Source organism: Megascapheus bottae, chromosome 30 (genome assembly GCF_031878675.1).
Source record: "Megascapheus bottae isolate mThoBot1 chromosome 30, mThoBot2.hap1, whole genome shotgun sequence".
Taxonomy (NCBI): domain Eukaryota; kingdom Metazoa; phylum Chordata; class Mammalia; order Rodentia; family Geomyidae; genus Megascapheus; species Megascapheus bottae.
This window is the reverse complement of record NC_143538.1, coordinates 12,462,815-12,479,544: the sequence shown is the minus strand read 5'-3', so window position 1 is coordinate 12,479,544 and position 16,730 is coordinate 12,462,815. Positions and strand designations below refer to the sequence as shown.

The following is a 16,730-nucleotide window of genomic DNA, read 5'->3' as shown; positions in this document are numbered from 1 at the left end:
CACATGCTGTCCTTATGTGACCCACCTTCAGCTCTTCTTTTGTCCCTCCCCCCTGCTGGGGAGTGGCCGGAGGTTACAGGAATAATTCCGACTGCCTTCTGGGGTTGGCTCTTCCTGAGCCTGCAGGCAGGGGAGAGGTGGGCCCATCCTGGGAAGACAGATGTAAACTTGGGAGCCAAGCACCTGGGCTTCCCTGCTGTGCCCTGCTCTCAGTCCTCCTTCCAGGCCAGCCTCCTACCTGGCCCTCTGGTTCCTCTCAGACTTAGCCCTCAGCCCACACAGCTCCCTGGATCTCAGCTCCTTCCCTTTGTCCTCATCTCAGATCTCAGGTGAGCTTTTCAGAAGGCGCTTCTCGGGGCATTTCCTTGAAGTGGTACTTTCATACTCTCCCTCCTGCTCCTTCACTTGTAAGTCAGATTCCAGGTTTTACAGTGACTTCTTCCTTGCCGCCCCCCCCAATAATGGTCCCCTTTCCCATTCCTCAGTGTGGCCTGGATTTGACTCAGGAGAAGTCATCTTAGCAGAGGTGTGCATGTTCGTGTGTGTGTGTGTGTGTGTGTGTGTGTGTGTGTGTGTGTGTGTGTGTGTGTTTGTGTGTGTGTAGAAGCAGGGAGCCAGTGTTTGCACTTGGTACCTGACTCCCTTTCATATGAGGACACACGTGGATGTGCTTGTGTGCGTGGCTAGAGAGAGAAGTCACATCCGAGCCCCCGCCTACTGGCGCATATCCAATCCCAAGCGCCAAGTCAGCTCAGGGTCTCTAACTGCTGCCTGGAAGGGTTCTTTGCACATCAGAAGTTGTTTGTTGACAACCCTGGGCGTGTTTCTACTCTTATTCAGAAGACTAATGGCTGCTGCCTTGTACTCTGAGTCCTAATGAGGACAATTAAAGAGCCATTAGGAGGAGAGCAGACCTGAGAACAAAAGGCTGACATCCTGATCTTGCCGAAGGCCATAGGTGGTGGGGAGGGGTGGGGCTGGGAGGAGTAGGGGGTGGTGACCAGTTTTCTGACCACTCCCCCTGTGATCAGGAAGGAGCAGCTTGGGGACCCTCATGGCATTCTGCTCTCTAGAGAAGGCCCTCTGCCTCTTCATCAGCCCCCTTCCCCAGCCCTTCCTGAGCTTTTATCACCAAGGGAGGGGATGCAAGAGACGAACCAAGATCTTTTAATTTTATTCCTGCAACCTTGCCCTTTCAAAGGCAAGAATCCTTTCCCAAACTGATGTGTGGCCACAGCTATTACAGAGATGTCCTTAGTAGAATGGAGTGGAGAGAAACAGAACAACAAAGGGAGCCTGGGGGAAATGGAGTTCTCTTCCAAGAGCTTCATCAGCACCACCACCACCACCACCACCGTCACCACCACCGTCACCTCCACCACCACCTTTGCGTTGGTTCTGGGGCGTATACCCCAGGATTGGGCATTGTCTCTTAGTTTTCTCACTCAAGGCTAGCGCGCTACCACTTGAACCACGGCTCCACCCTTGTGTTTTTGCTGGCTCATTGGAGATACGAATCTCATGGATATTTCTACCCAGGCTGGTTCTGAACCATGATCCTCAGCTCTCTGCCCCCTGAGAAGCTGGGATTACAGGTGTGATCCACCCACATCAAGCCTCACCAGAGGCCAGGTCTGTCCTTTAACATCTCCTCTCCTTTGTTAATTCTTGCAGAAACCTGTCCAGTAACCGGCTCACCACGCTCTCCTGGCAGCTCTTCCAGACGCTGAGCCTTCGGGAATTGTAAGTTGGTTTGAAAGTTGGTCTAGGTGGTGACATAGCGGCCAGTGGCTGGGTGGGGACACTGGAACTCGAGGTTGGGGAACGCACACCCCCTGCAAGAGGCTGCTTGGGTTGGGTGATGTAGAGCAGAGCAAGCCCCGCCCCTCAACTTTTTGAGCTCTGATGCTATTGTTCCGGAAGATAGAATCACACAGGGGAGGGAGGGAGGTACCGGAGTTGGAGCTTAGCACCTCAAGCTTACAAAGCAAGTGCCCTGTGGCTGAGCTTCACCTCTTATGCTGTTGGTGGTGGTGATTTTCGAGATGGAGTACCTCATTGTCTGTAGAACATTCCCTGGACCCTGAGAGGTCCAATCCAGGCTTCCAGTCTTCACTGGGCTGCAGGCCTGTGCTTCTGCCATGCCCAGCCTCCCTCCCCTGCCATGGAGACTTCCCGACTGTCTTGCCTGTTCTCTGCCCTGGAACTACAGTCCTCACAATCACAGCCCATCGTGTAGGATGGCAGATATGCCGCATTGTACTCAGCTACAGGTTGAGGAGGGTCTTTCAGGCTGCCTTGGCTTTGAACCACGATCCTCATGTTGGTCATTCTTCCCTGTAGTGGGGATTCTGGGTGAGAGCCACAGGCACCCAGCTAGAGTCTCATCTCTTAACAGAACTTAGGTGTAGGGTCTGTAGGAAATTAGTAACAGTTTTTGAGAATTGCAGAGTTCTTTCCCCCCCTCATGTATCCTCAGCTTTCTCATCACAGGTGGAGGGGAAGGGGGCACCCTCTCTGCATTCTATGAGAGGGGACTTGGGGCCCTCAGAAGGCCTTGAGCGCAGGCCTCTGGATTGTGCATCCCCACCATCTCCCGCCAGCTGGCGTGGCTTGAAGTGTAAGGCATTCCGGGTAAGGGAAGACATTGCTTTGATCTGGGTGTGGCCAGCTCAGTCTTGCTGTCTCCTAAGGCTGATCTAGATGCCCTCTCCCTTCAGCCAGCCATTTTGTGCAAACAAATGGCAGCTGGATGAATAAAAATTAGTGTCCACTGCTGGAAGAAAACAGGCAACAAACCCAACAGATCTCGGGCTGTGTGTGTCATCGGGGTCATCTCAGAGCACGAAGGATGATATATCAGGTGGAGATGATAAATGAAGGAGTAAATTGGAAGGGAGGGATGGGCCAGCCGGGCACACCAGGCCCCAGAGGCAGCGCTCGGGTGCTCTTTTTGACTTGGTTACTCAGCTCCAGACTCGCTGCACATAGATTGCTTTTCTGTGTTTTCTGAGAAGCAAGGACCCTGGGCTTCCGCCTAGGTTGTTGTACTGCCCGGAGAGACCCGAGTGCATGGATGAGTCACAACCTTACCTATCCAGGCCGGTCACGAGAGCCAGAGCATTCCCAACCATGTCGTCTGTCACCCCAGGGTGGCTTTCTGTAGGATGCTTCCCTTCCTGAGCCTCAGTCCCCACACGGCCTTCCCGGGGCCAGGACTCTGCAGAGTTCCTCTCTTTACAAGTGTTGAGAGTCGGGCATAGCAGCCACAGCTGCAATCCCAGGACTTGAGAGACAGGGGCGGGAGGATGGAGATCGCAAAGGCCAGATTGGGCTGTGTACAGAGTCTCTGCCTCAAACAAAGGGAACGTTTGGGGGAGCTGAGGGTACTTGTGCGTCTGCTGTAGACGCCCTGAGCACAGTGATTGGGAAGAATTCTTAGCCTCACATGGCTGAGATCTGGACGGGCACCAATCAAAATCCCTACCTGAGTTGGGCAAAGCCTCTCCCCACCAGCCCCTGGGCCACACACCTGTGCCAGCATCATATCACTCTGCCTGTCATGTCACTCTCATGCGTGTCAGTAGCAAAAGGTCAAAAGCTTGGCAAGGTCAAGGTCACCCCATTAAATCGGGGGTGCAGAGTTGGGACTCTAGGCCTGACCATTGCTCAGTTGTTTTTCTTTCTTCTGATCCGTTTCCAGTACAAGGATCTGTCCTTCAGTAACTGTCCACAAGTGCACGGGTATGGCTCTTCCTGCCATTATTCTCAAATGGACTGGAGGGGGCCTCAGGGGGTTCATTCTCTGGGGAGTCCTGGGTGTGGATTGCCCTCTTCTCCCCTGGCAGAGTCTGGGGATGGCAGTGACCCCTTGGGGGTTGTCAGGGGCCTTGCTGTGAGCACTGAACGTCCTTGAGAGCGTGGGAGTTGAAATCAATGGCGTGCTGCCCCGCTGACCTGTTTCCACGGCGCGTTAGAAACGGCTGTTCCCAGGATCTATCTTTAAAGAGAGTGTCGGCGTTCTCCCGGAGGATCCTGGGATCGTGCATTCATCTTTGCTGGGATCGATACACCAGCCAGCCAGTGGTAATTTACGGAGGAATGAAGACGTTCTTGTGCTGAGAGTCAGCGTGTGAGGGCCACCACGTCCTCAGAAGTTATTTTATTTCCGTCATATTGGTAAACAAGAAAAAAAAATCATCTTGGAGAATGAAGAAGCCTCCCTCCTCCCTATCTCCGCCCCATCCTCCTCCCTTCCTGGAAGGAGCCATCTCCCTTGGTAGGGGTCTGTTTGTTTTCTGAGGAAGAATTGCACGTTGAGAGTGGAAAAATTTATCTTTTGGCTGGAGGGGGCTGCACGTTGGCTCTTAGCTGTGGCGATGATTAAAATCCAAACAATTCCAGTTTCTGGCAAATGGAAGAGGGGGTGAGGGTGGTGCTTTCTGGTCTGGCTGCTTGATCAGTCCGCATGGCGCCATCTGTCACGCGCCACCTCGGCTGCCAGGCTCTGCGTGATGGAGGCTGCGGGCTGGGGGACGGATCTGGCATTCTCAGCAAGAGCACGTGTAGGTCTTCAGAGGGGAAAGGGCCCCGTGTGTCACAGCTGCCAGGAGAGTCACAGCCAGAGGCGTGAGGCCTTGCGTGGCCTTGGTGGGAACAGAAGAGCACTGGGGGCTCTCCAGGGGTCTCCTGAGTGGCCTCCAGACCCGGCCTCCACCCCTAGCCCACTCCACCAGCCTCTCCCCAGCCAAGTCCTTGATGGCACTGTGGACGCTGCCGGAACTCCGGGTGGGACGGGCCGAGTGTCCACAGCATTTCAGGTGGGATAGGAGAAGGAATGGCTCATCCAGAGCACCTGACCTGTACGGGGTTCTAGTTCACACCCGGACAGTCCCACCGCGAGGCCATCATTGTAACCAGTTCTGCAGATGAGGGACTTGTGGCCTGGACCAGTAGAACAAGCAAACCTGGTTCAGTGACAGGAGGACGGTGAATCTGGGGCTCGGCGTTGGCGTTTTTGGTATTCCCACCATTCTGGGTCTGTCTGTCCTTTCCCTCACCAAACTTGGCAACCCATCTCCTTCTGGAAGCCACTTTCAAGATGGTGGCTAGCAGAATAGAATGACAAGAAAAAAACAACAACAACAAACCAAAGCCATCTCAGAGAGCCTTCGGTGTGTGCCAGGACCTGTCTTCTACCTCCTGTCATTTCCTCTGGTGAGGCGGGGAGGGACTGGTCGTGGATGGATCAAGAACATTCTCAGGACAGCCCCGCAGTTGCTGGCTCTGTGTGGCTCTTCCAGAAGGTTCTGTTGTTTGTTTTCCTGTCTGCTCCTCCCCACTCCCCCCTCCCCAGTCACAGAACAAATCAGAGAGATGGTCTGAGAGCATTAGGAAGGAAAGAAGCCTGGATTAGGCGTCTCAGGAGACAGTCTAGGCCATCCGTGACAGAAGAGCGCTCACCCACAAGTGCAGCCACCTTCCAGAAATTCCACGAGAACCGTCAAGGTGCCACCGACAGCCTTGCCTTGATAGCTGCCACACGGGGAGCGGGCGTGACCAAAACAGATCGGGATATTTCATCCTCTTTAAACCAAAGTGATAATTAGCTCGGCTGCAGCTCGCAGGTTCAATCGACTCAGTGAGCCAGGGGCCGAGTGTTGGGGATGGGTCTGGGCCGATGGTGTCAGGGTCTCTCTCCCTAGGTTGCCTTGCAAGATCATGTTTGGAAGCTCTGGGCAATCTCGCTCACCACAGAATCACTAGAATATCCATTTCTGGCCTCCGTACAACCGCCTTTCCATAGAGCTTGCTCATGTCGATAAAGGGCTGTAGAATAGTCATCCCATTTCAGAGCCCAGGTGAGGGATGGCTGCTACTGGTCCTCTCCTAGTTAACAGCCCTTAGTGTCTTCCCACCACCAAAGGCCCTTCTCTCACTGTTGAGGAGGGCAGAAGTCTCCATGCAGGTATCGGAGGGGCCACCCTCCTCCCCAAAGACCCAGGGTTGAACTTTCCTTGCCCTTTTAGCTTTCCTGGTGTTGTCAGCTTGTAACAGCATCATTTTGACCTCCACCTTCTTCTATGGCTGTCCCTTTGCCTGTCTCCTCGTCCTTTCTACTACTCTCCTTTCTTTCCTAAGGGCGTCCGGGCCAGGACCCACAGAAAATCAGACAACCTCATTACTCCCTCTCTCTGTATGTGTATAGATACACATAAACATATGTACATTTGATGTTGCCATTTTCTTTTGATCATGAAATTTACTTTTTTTTTTCTGTGCTGGTCCTGGGGCTTTCAGCTCAGAGCCTGGGAGCTGTCCCCGAGCCCTCTTGCCCCATGCCGCCGTTCTGTCACTTGAGTCACACCTTTGCTTGCAGCCCCTTGGGGGTTCACTGGAGATAAGAGTGGCGAGCTTTCCTGCCCTGGCTGTCTTGGAATCTTGACTCTCAGATTCCAGCCTCCTCAGTAGCTAGGATTACAGGTATGAACCACCATCTGCTGACCCAAGAAATTCATCCCCTGACCCAAGTAAAACTATGAACTCATACTTAAATTTCCATTACATATATTTGTTATGAATAATTTCCGAGGATAAGGGTGGGTGGGATGTTTTAGGCACAGTCACACGAAACCAACAATAATTTCTTGCTGTCAAATACCCAGTTAGAATCTCACAAATGCTATAAATCAGTACATAATCTAGACATTGCATCAACGAATGAGTTAATGCATGGTTAACATTTTTTTTCTTCATTAGAAAAATTGATTTTTAAAAGTTTATCTTTAAATGGCGTACAGTGGTGTTTCAGTCCAGCATGTGAACCGACGGGTACCAGTGCCTATTGGCACTGTCCCCCCATTAAGTTGGTTTTGTTTTTGAGGATACGGAGACTGGAGGTGCCACATTCACAGGTCCTGGGCGTTGGATTTGGGCACAGACTGGAGGCGGTGATTTCAACCCAGGAGACTGGTGATACAGCCAGTTCCTCTAAGATCTCCAATCTTTTCAACCGTCGCTGCTGCGTCCTGAGACCTGTGTGTTGTGTGTCCTGTGACCGTGGTGCTAATTCCCCTCCCCCTATCATTTTCTGCACGTGGTCCCCCCATTGTCATTGGCCTCGCCAAGGGGAAGAGGGGCTGATGTTCCCGAATGCTGTCATGGCCTTGGCTTGGGGGCAGTGTTTGAGTGCTGGTGCCTGAGGCAGCTGAGCTGATCCTGTGCGAAGCCCCTGGGGTCCTAGGTTTGGGCCCCAGGCCATGTCCAGGGCTGAGGTCGGGGCACTGCAGAGTTTCAGTGTGAAGTGGTTGGTTGGTGTTGTATTATTCAGAGGGCTGCCTGAATTATTAATAGAGCACAGAGAGCCAGGCTTTTGGCTCTGCAGATCTGCCCCCAAACCCCATCTGGAGGCCCCTCCTCTGAGCCTCCCCATGTTTGCAAGGGGAGGGCCCCAGAATGGGAGCATGGCTTAGACCTAGGACCTGTCTGCCTGGCTGCTGTCAGGATGGACAGGCGGCTTGGCTCAGCAGCCCATCCAGGGGGCTCCTGTTACAGCTCAAAAAACCTCTGTGTGGTGTGTGTTTTGTTCTCTTAAGAAAAGCCCCCAAGGTTCTCCATGATTTCCAAGAGACTCTGGATGGCATCAAAGGGCCCAATCAGGTCCTGAATTTGGGGCCCTGGCAGGAGAAGATAGGAGGAAATGGGCATTATCTAGCTCGGGTCTGCCAGCCTCCTTGGCACAACCACTCTCCAAGGCCTGGGCCTTCACGCCTTCCCCTGCCAGCCCCAGGACACACCACTGTACACCCAGAGGTGCTGCAGCTGGCCGAGACCAGAGGCGGGGTTGTGCCTGAGGCCCTGGTACTGGGAGAGCCTGCCGGGCTCCGAGCCCATCTGATCTTTCCAACATTGGTGAATAGTTTGTACTTTCACTCCTGCTTAATAATGGAAGGCCACATCTTGTTAGGTGAGCAGCTGGGTGAGACCAGGCTGCTGTGGTTCAGTTCCCGCAGAGTCGGAGTTGGGCATCTGAACCCTCAGTGTCTTCCAGCCGGGCTGCTGGCAGCACCAGCAGCCGGTGACAATTTAAGCCTCCTTTCCCTTCCCCTCCCCTTCCCTTCCCTTCCCATCTCCTCCCCTCTGAATTATCAGTGGGAGACACACAAACTAAAATATTCAGATCGACTCTGGGTGGTGACAGATTCTAGAAAGAAGAAGATAGGGTGGGGGACACAGGAGTGGGAGGTGAGTCTTTTTTAAAAAAATTTTTTGTATGAATGTGGGTCAGACAGGACCCCAGGATTCCTCAACGAGATGAGGGAGCCAGTATTGTAGATACGTTGGGTAGAGCTTGGCAGGCAGATAGAACAGCAGGCGCCAAGGTCCTGAGGCAGGATTGCTGGGGTTGTATTAGGGAAGGTGAAGGAGGGGAGAAAGAGGGTGGGGCAGGGGGTGAGATCGGAAAGGCTGTGGAGAATGGTCTTGGTGGTGAAGCATGGAGTTGGCTTTGACTTATTACTTATTATTTACTAAAGTGTGATCATTAGTTTTAATAAAACAACATGATTTTTTTCTTCTTCTTCTTTCCTGACTTTGCTTAGCTCAACCCTTTCCAGAAGGGGGTGTGGGGTGTGGGCATGGGGCATAGGGCATGGACCCTGGCTGGCTTCAGCTCTGGGAGGGGCTGGGCTGTCCTAGGTTCAGGGATTCCTTCCCCTGTCTTCTTGCCTGCAGGAGGCTGGAGCAGAACTTCTTCAACTGCAGCTGCGACATCCGCTGGATGCAGCTGTGGCAGGAGCAGGGGGAGGCCAGGCTGAACACCCAGAGCCTCTACTGCATCGGCGCCGATGGCTCGCAACTCCCGCTCTTCAGAATGAACATCAGCCAGTGTGGTAAGGGTGGACCCCAGGGCCAGGGGCTGGCTGGGCGCAGACCCCACTCCCCCCCCCCCCCCGCCAGCTCAGCCCCCAGCCAGCCACCAGGGGGCCTCCCTGCTCTCCTCCATAGCAGACCCCATTTTCTTTCTCTCTGTGTGTCACCTGCCACCAGTCCCAAAGGAGCATTGGACACTTCTGAGAGGCGATGGGAACAGAAGATTCCAGGGCTCAAGCACAGGCTCTAGAAAACATGGTGGCTGGTGTCTGGTGGCTGGCTGGGGGAAGCTGTGTCTTGGGCTGGCTTTGGGAGGAGGCTCTTGGCATGGATTGGCAGGAAGAGAAAGAGAGAGAGAGAGAGAGGGAGAGGGAGAGGGAGAGGGAAAGAGAGATTGGGGGAGAAGGTGTATGGGCTTGAGGTCTCCCCAGGGGCTGACAGAACATCAAGCAGGTTGTTTTTAAGAGTCATCTTAAAGGCCTGGGTGCCAGTGGCTTTCACCTGTCATCCTGGCTTCTCGGGAGCCTGAGATTTGAGGATCCCGGTCCAAAGCCAGCTGGGTTACGAAGTCTCATGAGACTCTCATCCCCTGTGGGCCATCGGAACACCAGAGGCGGAGCTGTGGATCAGTGTAGTAGAGCGATAACCTTGAGTGGATCCGGGATAGCCCCCAGGCCCCGAGTTCAAACCCCATGACAGCTCAGAAAAAGAGCCACGGCCGGGCTGGGCATGGGGGTCCCCATGAGCTGACCCAGGGACAGAGTCTGCCTGGGCAGCACGTGGTTGTCTCCTGACCGTTCCGCCCTCTCCTCTGCCCCAGACCTCCCTGAGATTAGCGTGAGCCACGTGAACCTGACGGTGCGGGAGGGTGACAACGCTGTCATCACGTGTAACGGCTCCGGGTCGCCGCTGCCCGACGTGGATTGGATGGTCACCGGCCTGCAGTCCATCAACACCCACCAGGTGGGCATCCTCGGGCCAGGATGGGGGGATAGATGCAGGCACCAGCCAGAGCGGACACTTAGTGGTGTCCACGGGGCGGGGCGAGCACTGGAGCCTTGGGTCCAGCTGTAGCCATTTTGACCTGGCACACGTGGTGCCGCCATTCTGTGCCTCTGTTTCCTCTCTCGTGACATGGCAAAGGTACTACCGTTTGTCAGAGCGTTAGCATGAGGGCGACCTGATCTGAAGCTGTGACTGTGAAGGACACCCAGCCCAGCGTGCCTCCAGGAGGAGGCGCCCGCCTCCGCTGCCCGGCCACCCCCCCCCCGCCCCGTGATTTCCGCGGGTGCCCAGTGGCCGATGACCTGCGCTTTCCTTGGTGCTTTCAGACAAATCTTAACTGGACCAACGTGCATGCCATCAACTTGACGCTGGTGAACGTGACCAGCGAGGACAACGGCTTCACCCTGACCTGCATTGCGGAGAATGTGGTGGGGATGACGAATGCCAGCGTGGCCCTCACTGTCTTCTGTGAGTGTTCCCCACTGAAAGGCCACCATGGAGGCCGGGGCGGGGAGGAGGCTGGGCAGAGGCTGGAGGAAGGGGTCGAGAGGCTCTCAGGTAGCAAGACTGAGAGGTCAGCCCTTGGCAAGTGACCCCCAGCCCCTCGGGAGGCGGCGGGCCCCTAATTGAATGGCTTCATCGGGGCGCTTCCGATTGGCTCATTGTGCCCCTGGCCAAACCCTCACGCCACCTTGAGTAGGGGCGTTGGGGGTCCACTGACGCGGGTCCCAGAGGCTGGGGGGCACAGGCGCCCCTTCCTCTGTGTGGGGCAGGTCAGGCTGTCCATTCCTCTCTTCCTTTTCTGAGCAGGGGTGGGAGGAGAGGGGAGCGTCCCTGCCCCGGAGGAGCACGAGCAGGGGGCCGCAGGGGCCCGGGGGGACATGGGCCGGCCTCTTCCCACAGACCCCCCGCGCGTGGTGAGCCTGGAGGAGCCCGAGCTGCGCCTGGAGCACTGCATCGAGTTCGTGGTGCGCGGGAACCCGCCGCCCACCCTGCAGTGGCTCCACAACGGGCAGCCGCTGCGGGAGTCCAAGATCATCCACGTGGAGTTCTACCAGGAGGGCGAGCTGGCCGAGGGCTGCCTGCTCTTCAACAAGCCCACGCACTACAACAACGGCAACTACACCCTCGTGGCCAAGAACGCGCTGGGCACCGCCAACCAGACCATCAGTGGGCACTTCCTCAAGGAGCCGTTTCCAGGTGAGGGGCGCACGCCCCCCCTCCCTGGGAGGTCCACCGTTGACGGACGGGAAGGGTGCAGAGTGTCGGCTCAGCCCTTCACCCACGGGAGACCCCAAGCCCAAGAGTTGGCTCTCCCCAGCCTCGCTGAGTTCCAGTGTATGCAAGTGATCACCCAAGTGATCCTCTTCCCTTCTGGTCCACCCGAGGGTCTGACCAGACCCCGCCATGGGCCTGGGGCCAACAGAGACTCTCTTTCCCCTTTGGTCATTAGTAAGAACTTTGGTTTCTCAAAACACAAGTCCAGGTGGTTCATTTCTCGCCATTCCTCTCCTGAACTCACTTCAGCGTTCAAACAGCACGAGTCTCGCCCGAATTCGGCAAATGCTTGGGTTCTTACTTCCATCCTTGCTTCTTCGATGTCGTTGATTTTAGTGAGGGAGAGGGCCCTCATGGCCCCTCCCCCGTTTTGTTGTTCAGTTATGTATCTGTGTCTGTGTGGCTCCTCCTGCGTCCCTGTGTCCCTCCTGCGTTGGTTTGGCGGGATTATTGTAGGAAAGCGCTGTAGGTTGGACAGTGACTTGTCTCTTCCTCAAATGATTCTGAGGGCTGCTAACCAGAGATTGAGAATGGGTAGAGTCGGCTTCTTCTGAGGCCTTGCTCCCCCCACCCCCGTGGATTCCTGCAGCCTCGTCTTTACTTACCAGGACAGCAGTCCTACTGCGTGAGCGGCCACGTCTAGTTTCTTTTATATTTAAGCTACTTAACTGGAGATCCAATCTTTAAATACAGCAACTTCCTGGAGTACTGAGTACTCCAACTTCAAGGTATGGATTTTGAGGGGACGCAGTTTGGTCCCCTGCAGCCTGTGGTAGTAAACTATCCTTCCTGGGCCCCGGGCGACTTTTCGTCCATGAGCATCCCTTTTACACCAGCTCCCGTTTCCTCTTCTCCGTCCCCCTTTACCTGAAACACTTGCCTTCATCCTAGCACCACGCACCCTTGCACTTGCCCAGTCTCAGCTCCCACTAGTCCATTTCTTCAGGAAAATCTCTTTTCCTTTATTGGAGAGTAAAGGGATCTGGAAGATTCTTTCCATTTTTTTTCTGCCAATGATGGGTAAACCCACCTAGAGCCCTTCTGTCTGTTACAATTTGAATACCATGAGTGCCTCTTCTTGGGTGAGTGGTACTCGATGAGTTAATTTGGATAAGTCCCTTTCTGTATTTGTTGAGATAGTGCTGTCCAAATGTGAGGCTGGCTATCAAGGTAGCCAGGTAAATATTCCCTGAAGCATCTGGCACCCTCCTCCGTCCCAGACCATCAATGTCTTGGTAACCGTTATCTTTATTTTACTCTGTTATCTATTTCCAGAGACCCAAGCTCAGATAACAGTCAAAGAGTCAGTCCCCGAGGAAGAGAGAACATGCTGGGGGGGGGGGAGGGAGGGTGATTGGGAGAGGCTGTAACAGAATGATGAGGTGCATATGATTTTTTTCAATTACATTTGTTAATTTGTCTTTGTCCTTTTTCTTTCTTGGCAGAGAGCACAGATATCTTTGATTTTGGTAAGTCTGCTTTGTCCTGAGAGTGTCATTTGACCACTGAATCCAGACAACCCTCTTCCCTCTCCCATGCTGCCCTCAGCCACGTCTCCCACCCAGTGCCTCTAAGAGGAGAGGGGAAAGAAAGGAGCAGGAGAAGGGAAGTTCTGTCTGGGCCTACATTTTTTTTCTTGGGTCATTGCCCTGTGCCTCAGTTTCTCCCAGGGAGTTTTCTAAGACCCATGCGGGGGGGGGGGGAGGGTCTCCCTATCAGGGTGAAAGGTGGCTGTGGCCAGGGTCGGGGGGGGGGGGGAGGGGAGGAGGGTCTTGTGTCCTGGTGTGCCTCTCATTGAAGCTCTCGATTGCTCTTGGGGCCTAAAACTCGGTAATGTGTCTCACTCCCATTTCAAGTCCAATAAAGTGGCCGGAACCCTCACTGGGTAGAGTTGCGAGATTCCCAAGGGAATCCTGGAGGCCCAGGTGATAAGAGATTTGACCTCAGTGAGGCACAAAGAGGGGCGGGGAAAGAAATGCTGCGACAGGAGGAGTGACGTTGACAAGGGCTGGCTGTTTCCCTCCTCCCCGCCTGGGCTGTGGAGCTTCTCTGAGGTGGGGGGAGGAGGTGGAGATGGGGACTGGCTCTGGGGACGCCTGCGTACCTGAGAGGGTGAATGAAGGCCTCGAGGGAAGGGTGCTGGGTGCCTGCCCTGAGCCTCCACCAGCTATGCGTTCTTTTCTTTGTGTGTGTGTGTGTGTGTGTGTGTTTGGTTTTCAGACACCGAAGTGAGCCCCACGCCTCCGGTCACTGTGACCCACAAACCAGAGGAAGACACTTTTGGGGTGAGTCGCTTTTGGGCCCAGAGAAATGTTTACTTGTCCAGATCGTTCTCAGGTTTGCAGTTGATCTGCTTGGCTTTCCCAGACATTATCTTCCTGGGAACCCCAGGACCGAGGGGTGGGGGTAAGGGTGAGGAAAGTGATAAAGAATGATCTAGTCCTGTTAGGAGACTTCAACCTTCCTTGTTGAGGGTCCTCTCCACGCTCCAAGAAGGTGCTAGAGGACAAGTTATGGTCCAGAGCCTTCTGTACCAGTCCACGTGGCTTCCAGAGCCTTCCTGGGTGGGTTTTCTGAGCCCTGATCTCTTCGAGATGGATTTCTCTGGAAAGGCGTGCAAAGGGGTCCTCACTGGCTCCTCCTGGAGAAGGGTGTTAGGGGGTGAGGGTGCAGAACGTGCCCTCTCATTAAAATAACAGAAGGTGCTCTGGACTTGGCTTGTGCTTCTCTACAAGAACCTCTGGGTGAGGGGAGCCCCGAGCCTTGAATCCTGGAACTTTTCTCTGATGGAGTTGCGTAATTCCTACTCCTAAGGCTCCAGGGATGAGCCCCGCCTCTCCCGATCAGCAGACCAGGGCCATCCCCCCTCACCCCCCTGTGAACACACGTGGTACTTGGGCAGCCCTGGGGACTCCGGTGGCTGGTGGTGACTGTGTGTGTGTCTGGCCCCGTTGTGTAGGTCTCCATCGCCGTCGGGCTGGCTGCTTTTGCCTGCGTCTTGCTGGTGATTCTCTTCATCATGATCAACAAGTATGGCCGGCGCTCCAAATTCGGAATGAAGGGTAAGGCGGCGGGGGTGGGCCGGGGATCTCCAGTTGTCTCAGGAGAGCGTGTCCGCCCCCGGCTCTCCCCGGACCTATCCAAGGCTGCTGTGTTCCTCTCCTCGGATCTCGGAGGGAGGCTTTGGGCCTGGGGCCTTTGTGATCTTGGAGGAAAGCCTGGTCCAGGTCCTCGATCTCGGTAGTGGTGGACAGAAGGCAGTGCTCGGACCCGTGGGCATCCAGCCGTGGGGAGGGGATGGAGCTGCTGCTCGGATGGGCTGGGGTGTCCGGTTCCAGGGCAGAGGAAGATGACGGTGGTGTGAGGCCACTGGGCTTTTGGAGTTGTGCTGGGCAGGAAGCACACAGACGGGTGGACTCTGGTGCTGAAACCGCGCCGGCACCATGGCAGTTTGGTACGTAGCTTGAGGTAGAGTTCTGGAGCCTCACGAGAGTTCTCTGCTGTGGGTGCGCTGCCACCACAGGGACACGCCACATTCAAGGCAGAGTGGTGGCAGGTGGCACCCTGCCAAGGTGCCTGGGGTGAGGGCCCAGCAGGAAGGGGTTCCCCTGGTGAATTAGCATCCACCTGCCTGGCAGAGAGATGGATCTGCCCAAATGGCTTAGAGGAGACTGGGTACCAGTGCCAAAGGCAAAACACAATGTGCCCGCCGTCAGGGTTTCCGTGTGTGGCCGAGGGTCGGGCAGGGGTGTGTAGGGAGGTCAGGATGCAGGTCCGTGTTCGCTGTTGAGACTGTGAGATGGTGAACTCCTGATCTGGGGGTCCGGGGGCTGGGGGAATGTACATTTATGAACCCCCCTGTGCTGGTATTCCTTGAGCTTACATACAGACACTGAACTGTTTGTCCATCGTGAGGGTCGAGTGTTGGTTCACAGGACTGGTGTACTGATTTTACTCTCGAAAGATCCCACTGATACCTAAGAATACCAAAGGATGGAAGGACAGAAAACATGAGGCCAGATTTCTCTGGGTTTCCAGGAGTCTTCTGCCTCTGTAACTCTGCTTTATTGGTTCTTCTGGCCCCATGTCTGTCCTCACGGCATGTTCTCTCTCTCCGTGCATCTTCTCTCTCGGGCCTTTCACGTGCTCAGCACAGCCACGACTGTGGGCTTCGGCTAATGAGACGCCGTCGTCACGCGCCTGCAGCAGCCGGGCCTGTTTATGTAGCCCAGTCTCCCGTGAACTCTGCAGAGGGCTTTGGGATGTTCAGGGAGCCATCCCCAGAAACCGCAGGCAGCAGAGCAGAGAGAGCTCAGCCAGTGTTCTTCAGACATGCACTGCTTTTTGCTTTTTTTCTTTTTGGACTGGGGAGAAGAGGGAGGAGAGATCATATTCAGAGAAATAACCACCCAGGAGACCAGCTGCGCAAATGGTGGTGCCCGGTTCCTTTCATGCTTCTGCCCACTGTGCACTTGGCTCAGGGGCTGGGCTGCCCCCGGGGAGTGAGAGGCAAGCCCTCTGGGTGAGGGCCACGCTGCCCATGTCCAGCTGTGCGTCTGCCGCCTGCCCAGAGCTTTCAGGGGGTGGGAAAGGGGGAGCCTCTGGTTGATCTGTCCCTGACTTGAGAGGCCTGGCCATACGGCCTTGCTGCCCACATCCTCAGTCGTGTCCTTGTGTCATCTCTTCTGTCACAAGCCGGAGAGACATTCGCCGTGCTTCCTCTCCGGCAGGACTGATTGCCCAATTTGTGGAGCATGGTACAAAATGTTCAGAAAGCACTGGAGTCACACGAAGCTACAGCAGGACGTTCATCTCGAGTGGAGAGCCATGCTGACCGCAGAGTCGGGCTGCCAATCGGGAGGCCAGCCCTGTTCCCAGAATGCAGAGCATGGCACAGCATGGCCCCAGGGCCTCCCTCTTTGGGCCTTACCCCAATAGCTACCAGGGGAACAAGCATTCCTGTTCTTCCTTCTTAGAAGGGACGCTGGCATTTGGGCTACAGGCAACATCAGCTGACTAGGAAAAAAAAATATCCCCAGGGTAGTAGGGGTTGAGTATGAGAGGCGGTGAATGCTCGTGAAGGACCGAGTGCAGATGAGATGGCCTGCGACGAGCGCCACCGTGTCGGTTCACCACCTTGCATTGAGAAGCTTCCCGGAGCGATGCATCTGCTCCAATCATGAACCTGATAAGTTGCCCACACGGAGTTTGGAATGAGCTCACCCCAGACCATCCGTGGCCTGCGTGCAGACCCTGGGTGGACTGAGGTGAGCCCCGGAAGCTAGGCCGCCACCCCCAGGTCATTTAAATCCGGCCCAGGTGTTCTTCTAAACTGTCCGGGTGGTTTCAGTGTGTATGCAGTCAGGGTTGAGGACCAGGGGTCCTGAGGAGGCTTTACAGGCTTTCTGCATCACCCCTGGGGTGGGGTGAGGCCCAATCAGCAGTCCAGGGATGAGAAACTGCCGTTCTCTTTTTGTTTTTCTTTTCTGGTCCAGGGGCTTGAACTCAGGGCCTGCATGCTATTTCTTTCTTTTTTTTCTTTTCCTTTCTCTATACTTGAGCCACATCTCCACTTC

At 55.1% G+C, this 16,730-nt stretch overlaps 1 protein-coding gene across 4 annotated transcripts in view; it reads left to right on the top strand.

The window, feature by feature from the left end:
* Positions 1-16,730, top strand: part of Ntrk3 (neurotrophic receptor tyrosine kinase 3) — a 178,328-nt gene that overhangs the window by 44,509 nt on the left and 117,089 nt on the right. For all 4 annotated transcript variants that reach the window (XM_090321690.1, XM_090321689.1, XM_090321692.1 and 1 more), the window contains exons 4-11: positions 1,675-1,743; positions 8,734-8,891; positions 9,692-9,834; positions 10,203-10,344; positions 10,780-11,076; positions 12,600-12,623; positions 13,375-13,439; positions 14,114-14,216. In XM_090321690.1, the coding sequence (XP_090177816.1) occupies positions 1,675-1,743; positions 8,734-8,891; positions 9,692-9,834; positions 10,203-10,344; positions 10,780-11,076; positions 12,600-12,623; positions 13,375-13,439; positions 14,114-14,216 (1,001 nt within the window). The remainder of the gene's footprint in view (positions 1-1,674; positions 1,744-8,733; positions 8,892-9,691; positions 9,835-10,202; positions 10,345-10,779; positions 11,077-12,599; positions 12,624-13,374; positions 13,440-14,113; positions 14,217-16,730) is intronic.